General features: G+C 33.8%; 1 protein-coding gene across 1 annotated transcript; it reads right to left on the bottom strand.

Annotated features, from left to right (window-relative positions):
- Positions 1-9,265: 9,265 nt before the first annotated feature.
- LOC139848039 (cytoplasmic 60S subunit biogenesis factor REI1 homolog 1-like) lies at positions 9,266-12,191 on the bottom strand. Its single transcript, XM_071837774.1, has 5 exons — positions 12,001-12,191; positions 11,056-11,523; positions 10,525-10,694; positions 10,230-10,442; positions 9,266-9,526 (listed from the first exon to the last, which is right to left on the bottom strand). Exons 1-5 carry the CDS (start codon positions 12,151-12,153, stop codon positions 9,349-9,351), a joined length of 1,182 nt encoding a protein of 393 aa, XP_071693875.1. The 5' UTR covers positions 12,154-12,191; the 3' UTR covers positions 9,266-9,348.
- Between the last annotated feature and the right edge of the window lie 516 nt (positions 12,192-12,707).

Raw genomic sequence — 12,707 nt, 5'->3', positions numbered from 1 at the left:
TGCGTAAAGACGCAAACATTTCTAGGATATCTGCAAGCATTTCCTCTTCGGTGTTACTTTTAATTACCAAATCGTCAACATACGCTTCAAGGTTTCTCCTAATTTGGTGCTTGAAGGCTGCGTCAATTACACGTTGATAGGTAGCTCCTGCGTTCTTTAATCCGAAAGGCATCTTAGTATAACAATAAATATCCTGCGGCGTATGAAAAGCAGTTTTATCCTCATCTTCCGCAGCCATGAGGATTTGGTGATACCCCTTATACGCATCCAGGAAACACTTATATCGAAAACCTGATAACGATTCCACCTTTCAGTTAATCTCCGGGAGGGGGTAGTTATCTTTAGGACACGCCTTGTTAATGTCCTTAAAATCAACGCACATCCGCCAGTTACCATCAGCCTTTTTCACCAACACGGGGTTAGCAACCCATGTCTGGTACTGCACTTCCCGCAAAATGTTTGCTCTGACTAGATTGTCAACTTCTGCACATAACCAATCACTGCGCTCAAGGGCCATGTGCCGCTTCTTCTGCCTAACGTGTGTGAGTGACAGATTAACGTTCAACCTATGTTCCGCAATATCTCGTGGGACCCTCGTCACGTCTGATTCCTTCCATGCGAACACGTCTGCGTTAACGGACAATATACCGTGCAACTTAGCCTTAGTTTAGGCTGACAAGCCTGCGCCAATTTTGATTCGCTTGTCCGGATGCAAGCGGTTAGCTATGACTGCACTGCTTTTAAGCTGTTCTCCTATGCTGGTAATGCTTACATGCACAACTGAACCACATAACTCGGTTGCTTGATGTGACTCAATTGTAGCAATTCCACCCATGGTAGGAAATTGATCAAGCCATGCACTACTGAGGGTATAATGTTAAAACGCCGTATAAAATTTCTCCCCAGAAGCGCATTGTAGCGCGAAGTCGAACGGACCACATAAAAGTCAATTAACTCCCTTCTAACCAACTGCAGATTCTTGTCATCCGCAAGTTCTACTACAAGCTCTATGCGGCCAAGCGGCCACGAGCTTTCCCCGAAGAATCCTGATAACGTAATATCGGGCTGGCATAACTGCGCTTTGACTTCTGCGGAAAGAAAATGATAGCAATGTTCGTACATAATGTTGATACCACTGTCGGTATCAGCATGCATGCGTTTGATCTGTATACCATGATCAGGAATGCGACACTTGATGATGACAGGTTCGTTAGCTATGTCGATTGACATTACAGGAGGGAATTAAATTGGAATGAGTTCCCAATCCTGGTAATCATTGCACTTTCTTCGTTGACTGACTCTTTCCGCATCAACCATATTGATGGTTACATCGGTGCTTTTAGCTTTATCTGCTTTTTGCCATGCGAACGTTTTGGCTTTTGAACTTTCTTCCGCGGCCTTTCCCTTATCTTTCTTTGGCGGCTTGAGATGATCTAATTTTCCTGCGCGTAGCGCTTCCAGCACTCGCTCCATTAAATTTTTACACCGATTGGTGTCATGGCCGTGATCGTCATGGAACTCGCAGTATTTTGTTTTATCCCGCTTGCCAAATTCTGTCAGCGGAGTTGGAACCGCAAAGGTTGCGCATACTGGTTCGGTTGCCAAAATCTCTTTTGGTGTCTTAGACATGCTTTTGAGCAGCGCATAGTTCTGATTATTAATGCCACGCTGATTATTGTTTCGGAAGTTACCACTTATTCGCCCCTTATCACTTCTTATAGGACCACCACTAGGATACCTTCCGGGAGAATTGTTACCGCGGCTTTGATCGCGTGAACGATCATCATCGTCTTTCCTCTCATTGCATGAGCTAGCGGTGGGAATATCATTATCTTCACCACTCCGCATATAATCGCGGCATTCATTAAGTGCTTCAGCATAAGTTATTGGCATCGTATGGTGTAGACTCCTGACCAGCGTTAGACGACGCTCCGTACTTATACCATGTATTAGCCCAGAAATCTGCTGCTCTGGCTTTAGGTCCGGTATGCGCAAGCACTCATTAGTATATCTCGTGAGAAATTCACCCAAAGATTCCTTGGGCTTCTGTACAATATCATGACATTCAATGTGAGTGCGCTTGCGCGGCCTCTGATTTTGATACTGTAGCAGAAACTTCGTTCGCAAATCCATGAACCCGGATATACTACCGGCTGGTAGCTGAAGCGACCCGTCCTAATCTATCTGGACGAATACATTACATTTGGTTACATCGCGAGGTACTTGACCTCTATATGATACATTTTACAAACATTGCTTTCGTTTTTAAAATACAAACTTTCATTACATCGAAAGTTGACGTCATGCATACCATTTCATAATATATCCAACTATAACTGACTTAGTAATAATCTTGATGAACTCGACGACTCGAATGCAACGTCTTTTGAAATATGTCATGAATGACTCCAAGTAATATCTCTAATATGAGCAAATGCACAGCGGAAGGTTTCTTTCATACCTGAGAATAAACATGCTTTAAAGTGTCAACCAAAAGGTTTGTGAGTTCATTAGTTTATCATAATCAATCATTTCCATCATTTTAATAGACCACAAGATTTCCTTTATTCAATAATCATACACTCGCAAGTGTTTAAAAATCATTCATATGGATTGAACACCTGGTAACCGATATTAACATAATGCATATAGAATATCCCCAAAATAGAAATCCATCTGTATAATATAAACTCGAAGTACTAAAGCATACCATTTTCCAGTATGGGGGGAGTTAGTGCCCGTAGATCTACCTTTAGGATTCGCGTCAATTAGGGTGTCTGTTCCCTAATTCTTAGGTTACCAAGCTAAAAGGGGTGATATTCGATTCGATAATCCAACCATATAATGTAGTTTCAATTACTTGTGTCTATTTCGTAAAGCATTTATAAAAGCAACGCATGTATTCTCAGTCCCAAAAATATATATTGCAAAAGCATTTAAAAAGGGAGCAAATGAAACTCACTATATTGTATTTTGTAGTAAAAATACATATGACGTCATTGAAAAAATGTAGGGCTGGCTTTGGATTCACGAGCCTATATTATTCATATATATATATTAAAACATATAATCGTAGAATCATATAATTTTATTTATTAATATATAATATTTATATATTATTAGTTTTATAGAATTTTATAATATCTTCCATTTAAAAATGTATGTTTATTTTATATCTTTAATTATATATTATAATATATATATATATATATATATATATATATATATATATATATATATATATATATATATATATATATATATATATATATATGATTAGTATTATATTTAAAATATCATTAGTTTGTTATATGTAAGTATTTATATAAGAAATGTTAATATTTTTGTTATATAATTGTATGAAATATTAATATAATCCTAGTATATGTAATATATGTACAAAATATCTATTTGTTAAAACGATAGTTTCGATAATAATATATCTATTTGTTAAAACGATAGTTTCGATAATAATGATTTATTAACAATAATAATAATAACTTTATTAACTATGATAATACTAATAACAAAAATGATAATAATAGTTTTTAATAATAATGATACTAATAATGTCATTAATAATACTAATGATAACCATCATAATAATACTTAAAATTATAAGATTACTACTAATAATAATATTATTAATACTTATAATGATTATAATACTTATGATAATAATAATAATAATAATTATAACCTTAATAATAACAATATTAATAATAATAACAATAACAATAATAATAATAATAATAATAATAATAACAATAACAATAACAAATCAATAATAATAATAACAATAACAATAATAATAATAATAATAATAATAATAATAATAATAATAATAATAATAATAATAATAATAATAATAATAATAATAATAATAATAATAATAATAATATAAAAAAATTACCACCTCACATAAAATAGGCTTCAAAAGAATAGAATGTCATTGCCCGGACTCGAACCCATGACCACTCGCTCACCCGCAAACACCCATAACCAATGCTCTGCTTCGTCTTTCTCTGATTATAACCCATCCCAATTATACTTAACAATTCTTTTCTGTTTCCTTTTCCCTTTATTCTTCTTCTTCTTCTCAAAAACGTACTCGACCACATACAATATACCAATCATAACTACTAGTTATCAGTTTCATTTAGGTTGTATAATTGAAACAGAAGCATGCAGATAGGTGATATCATGATGGACAGACAGGAAAAAAAATAAACAGCACAGCAGAAGCTCTCGACGATGAAGATGATGAGCTCAAACTCAATTTTTAAAATTTGAACACTTTCAGTTAATTTTTACAACATGAAGTAGGTAGTAATTCCTTCCTAGAAACTTCTTAATTCATCGATTAGACCTAAACTGTAATAGAGTACTCAAATTGGATCATAGAAAATTGTTTGACTTTTTTAATTCAAAGCTTTGAATCTCAAATTCGTCTTTGATTTCACAAATTAAGATTTGAAAATTTACAGAGAGATTCATGACATGATTTAGATCGCTTCTGTGTCTTTAAATTTTGAAGATTGAATTGAAATTTGAGCCTTTGATTTCTCACCTCCGCGAACAGGACAATAACTGGGTTCTTCTTATTTCTGATCGAATTCTTTTGGATTTGCAGTGGAAAAATTAAAGTGTGCAATTGAGTGTTTGATGCAGCGATAATAGGTAAATCAAAGGTTGTTTGAAGTGTATGATTGGGGGTCGACAGAATATCACGAGCCAAGAAGAAAATAAGGTAGATAGATAGTGATATAAATAAATATTACGTGTTCAACAATCAGTATCCTATATATATCTGTATGTTACGTTATATAACTGGATTTTATATTTATCTGTTATAATTTTATCTGTTATATATTTATATACGTATTTGTTATACATATTTGTTATCATTGTAATTATTTATTATTTATCTGATATACCTATCTATATATATATTTATATATGTGCTTATAAAGTATATAATCATAATCAATATTAATAATAAATATATATATAAGTAAATATAATAATTCTAATTAATAAAATTTATATTTATAATACTTATTATTAATTATGGAAATAGAAATACTAATAATAATAATAATAATAATAAATATAGAAATACTTATAATAATAATAAAAGTAATTATAATAACAATATAATGATGTTAATAATAACAATAATGATAATTTCAATAATAATAATAATATTATTAATAACACTAACAATAATACTAATTTTAATGATATAGATTTTATTAAATAATAATAATAATATCAACAATAATAATAATAATCTAATATACCATTTATATATTATCTTGTAATTACATATAATATATTAATCTTACATATTATAAATTATGTAATATTTACTAATATGATAATATATCTTGAATATTTAATATTTATAGATTTTATATATATAACAGCATACATATAATAATATCTATGTATAGAATTCATATACATATATTTTCAAATTACAATATCTATAATTATGTTTTATCAAATTTTATTACATAGATAAGTATATTAATTATATATTTATATATATATATATATATATATATATATATATATATATATATATATATATATATATATATATATATATATATATATATATATATATACACAAACAATTGTTCGTGAATCGTAGGGTTAAGTCCAATGGATAAATAAATGTATGAACTCATTTTAATGTAACACGTCAATTAGTTTAACATGTCAATATACATCTTCTAAGTTATCTACCTTTCATATTTTCACCTTTACATTAAATAATATGAAAGTTAACTAGTTATTACCTATATAGGAAGTCGAACAGGAAACTCCACTAACCCTTGTCTAGTTTCCGTTTATTGACACTTTTGTTCTTACTTGTAAATCATTTTACCAATTATTCCAATACCGTTAAAAAGAAAAGATTTCCTAAATCAAAATGGACCTCTTAATAGAGACCCGTAACATATTTCAATGTATCTGATAATTTAATCATTTGTTATTATCTTTTAATCCGTCAATAAATATATTGAACATATACGTTTGTGTAAAGTATTATACATTTAATACTTTGATGACGTTTTCAATTAATATAACTGTATATATATATATATATATATATATATATATATATATATATATATATATATACATAACTCTATACACATAAATGCTCGTGAATCGTCGAGCACAGTCAAAGGGTAATTGATTACATGAATATAATTCCAAAGCTTTTGAGACTCAATATTACAGACTTTGCTTATTCTGTCGAAATCATATAAAGATTAAGTTTAAATTTGGTCAAAAATTCCCGGGTCGTCACAGTAGCTTGTTGAACCATTCGCGTGCAATACCCTGCAGTGTCATGGGAAATATTTGACATGCAACTGAATCCACCCATCCCTGGGTGCGCATTACGACTTCAAACCGCTGCAAGAAATCATATGGATCAGTCAAGCCATTATAGGTACCCAGTGTGTGGGGTATCTTTGGAGCTGATGGAAACGGATATGCAGTTATATGCGGAGGAAACTTATCAAAAGTAGTTGGTAGCTCAAAAGGTGGTTTAACAGGGTCACCTTTGAGCCCTGCGAAGAAACGCTTCATCATATCCTGAACAAAATCAGGTTGCGAAAATAAATGTCAGGAGGTGCCGCCTGCGTAAATTGGCTTGCGAGATTCGCCTGCCCCTGAATATTTTGCCAAGGTTGCCCCGGCGTCTGAGGATATAACCAAGGCTGCTGCGTTGGAAAAAAGGCAGGCCTGCCAGCGCAGAGTATACGGGTAGCTGAAAAGGTGCCGTAACCTGTGGCGCAGATGCCTGCGAGACCTGAGGATATGCCGTTATAAGTCTAACCGTATATGCAGTGCTTTGCTGTTCATTATCGGCGTCCAATGAGAATTGGTGTCTGGAATGACACCGAACCCCCAACTATTAAGTAATGTCTGCGCATCCGCAGGGGTTAGAAACTGTGAAATTGGGCGCTGCGGCTGCCAAGGCTGCAGTGGTGTAAAAGACGAACTTTGCTGACAACCCTGCGTCTGCAGAGGGATTGATACCGTGGTGCTGTAAATAGGCACCTGGCCGCAGAATACTACATGTGGGCCTATAGTTTCGCCGCTAGTGCCTGCAAAGATAACTCTTGGATCCACTGCAGAAAAATCTAGCTGCGTAGTTGTGACCGGCGAGGTTGCCCTTGGCGGTGTAATTCCATCCGGGAAAATCGGTTTATACCTTTAGAAAGGTTCACCGGACACGGGTGGAGGGTATGGAGTGTATCCCGCCCCCGTAGTCATAGCTTGCGTTGGCTGATTACCAAACGGCGTGTTCTGGTTGTCCGTTTGAGTACGCTCCGATGATTCCTCGGAAGTCATGATTATGTTAAAGAAGCAAAAAATTCGAGAATTTTGTGAGTAATGAGCTTTATAATTCAAAACTTTAGAAGAAAAAACAATTAAACACGTCTTGAATAGTTCAACTCTCAATGAAAGTACCACTTGATCGTGCATATATTTTTCAAGAGGTTAATATGCATGCTCAATACGTTTAAAGGAGGTTTAAGGATCTTAGAACTTAACTCTCCGGTCCGACTACCGTGAATAACCCTGGCCGACATGATGATGTTGGCGGGGTGGCTAGGTGATTAAGTCCACCTTCGATGACGGTCGTCAATCGAAGGCCCAAATAAGGCCGTAGGAAACCGTCGAGAGTGACTAACCTGTTAACCTTTGATGAACGATGATAATGATTACGTATTGTAAGCCTACGTAGAGTGTGATCATCATGGAATAATAATTAGGATTAGTATATATGGGCAAACCCTAATTCTAGAACCGTCCAAGATTGTGATAATCCTTTCCATAACAAACTCCCCCGAATCTCGGTTGTAATTATGGAAAAGATATTAGGCTTGATGGCCAAGTACCCGCCATGCCGAGAACAAAGGCATTCTACACACTTCCGCATACCGCACACCGCATATAAATTACATGCGTACGCACGCTAGTGATTACCCGCATACGTATAGAATGCGCATGCGGGTTGTGGTATCATTACCTTCCAACCAAACGATATAGATAGACCCGGTTCAAAGGGAGAACAAGATGAATATTTACTCAGTGTCTAATATTTTTAGAGACCAATTTCTATATATATACACACACTCACTAGCAAGCCTAAAAGAAAAATAAAAAAATATATATATGGGCTAAAATAACAAACAAGAAATCACAAACCATAAGCTATAATTAAAAGATTAAAAGCTAAACGAATTAACAAAAATCGCCGATTCACAATTAAAGTAACAAAAGATCTCAGGCCCGAATTAGCAACGAAATCACAACGTTATGTAAGAGCTTTTTTTTCCACCTCGTTCAGGGTACTTAAATTCTCGAGACCGCCCTGAATATACATATACACCATAATGTTCCACCCTAATTTATATATATCAAGTCACATTTTCTTATGAATCAAAACTATAATTCTATGTTCTAGATGAACTAGAGAATGTTTACTTTTGAGTTTTGAAGGTAGCTCATATGTGAAGTCCCTTTAAAAGGTATTACGCCACAAAAATTGAGTCACAAAAAACTTGGATACCATTTCAAAATGGACATAAAAGTAGGTCAAAATCAAGTTTAGATAGGCAAATGGATTCATAGTTAAGGGGCCACAAAGTTAAGAATGAACATGCATAGTTAAGGGGCCACAAAGTTAAGAATGAATATCCAATACTGAATGGCGTGAGTCGACAGAAAATGTCGACATTCTGTCATCCAAATTCGTAGGACAAGTTCTTTGTTTGTTTGCTCACACACTCGGTATCGGTATATACATTAAAACAAACAAAAGGTACAAATGTACGTTATTTAGTATATAGCAAATCAACAGTTCATATAAACTTGAGAAGGTGGATGGTATGATTTTTCGGCCAGACAAAAGGAACAACAAAAAACGGTAGTTCATAATCGTTTATTTTGGTTGTTTTTGTGTCAGTTTGCTTTGTTTAGCTAGGTTGTGATTGATTTTTATTGTTTTTACTGCTTTTTTTGAGTTCTTGAGAGGTTGGTGTTCTAGTTGTTTGTTTGTAGGGCTCAGTTCGTTGATCTAGATCGATTTACTCTCTCCGAGTCCTTCGTCGTGTTTGGTTTCGTTGCTTGTGTCGGTTTGGGGGTTCATCATGAATACCCTTTAATTATAATAGTAATCGTTATTTTAGCCAAAAAATTACGAGTATATACATATAAACTTGTAAACCGTAGGTAAAGCATTAACAAAAGGTAAGAATGTATAGTATTAAGTGTTAGCAAGTTAACAGTTCCTATAAACTTGTAAAGAACAAAGATTCAATGTGTAATCTTCTTCGGCTGGTTACGAATCAGGTTACTTTTCATGAAATTATTACTTCTCATGCTTAACTTGCATTGCATTACCTCCACCCCTGACCTATTCATCTTCTTCAAAACCTTCATATCAACCATTTTCTCGCTTGATTGTACAGTCGACAAACTAATCGTCCTATACCTGTATAGCCACATATATACAACAGATTATTAAATTGAACCCAAAAGTACTCACTCCTGTCATGTGAACTAAAAAAGTGGAATAAATATATTTAGGTCTAAACTAGTTGTCGAACCCTCGCTTCGCGCCGGGGGTTCGATTTTCAATGTATTTTATTGCGTTTAGTAAAATTATTTTGTGGCTAACGATGATGTCGTTGAAGCGCAACTCGAGTCGAACTAAAAGGTATAACCCGTGAGAGATTTAAATGTTATTTTAAATTAACAATATATGTGCATCTCCGCGTTTCGCTATGGAATTGTCGACTTTTAAAAATTTAACGCAAAATCAACGTGTATGAAAAGTACTCCAAATATTTAGCGTTTTTTAAAAAGCGTCCGTTTTGCGTATAGCTAGTGACATTGTGTTCCTAAAATTATTTCGAGTTTAACGATGGTGTCGGAAAAATTTAACTCGTTGCGAGCGAGAAGATATGACCCGTTGAATATTTGGGTGGGGTTTATTTAAGATTTTTTATGAAAAAGGTTATTTGACACTTTACCCCCCTGTTTGGGGGGTCGATTTGAATGTTTCAAAAAAGTGTGGGGGGCTTTGTTGGTAAAATAAAATTTAGTTAAAATGTAAAAAAAAAAGGTGAAAAGTCAAAAATGCCCCTGGTTACTATTCATAACTTTTGTCTGTTAGTTAAGATGTAAATATGTACCTTGCGGCAAGCATAGCAGCAGTGAAAACCGCATTTTGAGATGGGCGTGGTTTTTGGCGATAATAACGCAAATATTCCCTAGAGCCGATTGCTTTTATTGATATTCCATTATCAGTTTCTCTAGTAATAATGAGTTCAGACCCAATTCCGAGTTTTATGCTGCGACTGACGTCATCAGCAGTCACCAGCTGCTTCCCATTTCCAGTTATGTAACTAAAATGACACGAAAATCTCATATCAGCAAAACGTTCGTTAGGTATATAGTTTAAAATGGAACAATTTGAGCAATATATACCTGCTGTCGTAATCGTAGAATTCATCAAATTCGGCTTCTTCTTCTTCACTATCATCACCATAGTGCACTTTGCAATGGCTTTTTGCAGCCATGTGTTTCCTAACCGCTTCTAAACTGTCGAAAGGGTGGCAATTGATGTTGCAATACAAACACGCAAAATCCCGTTTCACCTGTAAAAAATTTATGAGTGTAAGCCAAGTCTGAATCATATGAACACCAATAATAGTAACTGTCCATTAAACCAAATTAATTGCATCATGAAATCACATTTGATTTTCGAACCTTTTTGAAATCATATGAAAACTATATAGTTTCTTTAGAGATATGTCCGCGTGTGTGCAGGGACCGAGGGAGGGGGTGCAAGCGGAGTCGGACGATCGAAATCTTTTTAGTGTATTTCTATGTTAAAGTTTGACGTTTTTTTCAATTTGTTACATTTTGCCCCATCGAAAAAAGTTTCTGGATTCGCCCCTGCGTGTGTGTGTGTGTTTTTGATAAACACGAAACAGGGATTAAGTGTTTGAATTATACCTTATGTCCAAGGTACGTAAGCAGACCAGCTGGATCTTTCAAATATTCAACATCGGGTATGAATAGACCATGACGCTTGTGCATATGAGCCATACATTTCTCGATAGTTTTATGCTTTTTGTCACACATAAAGCAACAAGTTGGATCATCATCATCATCATCAACATTGTCATCATCATCATCATCATTGTCATCATCATGCTCCTCTTTAACCACAACACGGGCCAGTATTGGCTTTACTACTGGAATGCTCTCGTTCTGATCATAGTCATAATCATGTGACACGCGCGAAGTATGAGCTCGAGATTTTAGATGATGATCATAAGCCTTGGAACTTCTATATTTTTTATTACAAAGGCCACAAGTATACGACATGGCGGGCCCTTTCTGCAGCTCACGCTTCTCTTCAGCTCGAGTTGATTTTTTGGCTAAATAGACTGCTTCTGTCACTCCTTGAACCCCTGCAATCTGATATGTCGCATACCAAGTTAACGACATATATTAATTTTTAATTAAGGCATAACAAATAAAATAAAAATAACCATCACAAGATAGCACGTTACTATTAATCGTTGAGATAACATAATAATCAAATTTAAACATAAAAGGCAAAAACATCTGTATTATGTTTACTACTTTTAACCATTAAATAATCCTACCGATATTTATCAATTTATATTCCTAATTACTCCATTAAATATTGATGATTAATTACTACTAATATTAAATATTAAAATTAATCTCATTCAAAATCATCAAGGGTAATGTTTAACTCAGTCAGACTATCGCCAAAAAGAATCACTCAACGTCGCTAACAGATTAAGACGCGTAAAGATAGAAACTAAGCAGAATTTGAGATATATTTAACTATTTAATTTAATTTAATTTAATTATAATAAAAGAATAAGAATACGAAATCGTATTGTAAGAGTATAATAATAAAACCTTGCGTTTGAGATTGTAATGATGCCATTGGGACTTGTAATGATTCTGCTGATCGTTTTCGTCGATTAGTTGTTTGTTGCAAGCGTCGCACATTAATGATTCACCTGCCATTACTCTATTTAATTCGATAATTGGACGAATTAGAATGATCATGGTTTTTTTAATTTGATCGGAAAAAAAACAGAGTGAGGGTTTAATTCGATATGATCACTTGTTTACGCGGATATTTATATGACTAGGTTCCAGATCAAATAAACAAACTTGCGCCCAAAGTAATTTTAGGGATTACTCCGTACATTTTTGTTTATATTTATTGAGGAAAAATGAAATAACTTTTAAGTTAGAGATTCGAGGAACTAATCAGAGTGTGACACGTGGCGCGATAATTACATGTGATTGTAAAAAAAATTATTTTTTTTTAAAAAAAATTTTAATTTTTTTTATAAAACAAATTTTAATTTTTTTTCCCGAATTTATTTTTTTTGAAAACTTTTTTTTCAGATTTTTTTTTCATTCACATGTGATTGGATTTGACATGCAGTAAATCACATGTGATTCTGCATGCCAATCACTTGTGATTGTAAAACCCAATCACATGTGATTCTGCATGTAAAATCCAATCACATGTGATTGAAATTTTTTTTTTTAGTAAAATGATGAATTTCAGTAAGTTTGTGCTAAAACCTTTAAACACCAAGTTTTTGATC

Source organism: Rutidosis leptorrhynchoides, chromosome 5 (genome assembly GCF_046630445.1).
Source record: "Rutidosis leptorrhynchoides isolate AG116_Rl617_1_P2 chromosome 5, CSIRO_AGI_Rlap_v1, whole genome shotgun sequence".
NCBI classification, from domain to species: Eukaryota; Viridiplantae; Streptophyta; class Magnoliopsida; order Asterales; family Asteraceae; genus Rutidosis; species Rutidosis leptorrhynchoides.
This window is presented reverse-complemented; position numbering and strand designations above follow the sequence as displayed.

What these genes read in the sequence shown, in the direction of transcription:
- LOC139848039 (XM_071837774.1), bottom strand. Translation starts at nt 12,153, where the DNA reads ATGATCATTCTAATTCGTCCAATTATCGAATTAAATAGAGTAATGGCA. An exon ending in TTACGTACCTTGGACATAAG is followed by an intron (nt 10,695 to 11,055) that starts GTATAATTCAAA and finishes AATTTTTTACAG; the next exon opens with GTGAAACGGGATTTTGCGTG. An exon ending in GCTGCTATGCTTGCCGCAAG is followed by an intron (nt 9,527 to 10,229) that starts GTACATATTTAC and finishes GTGGCTATACAG; the next exon opens with GTATAGGACGATTAGTTTGT.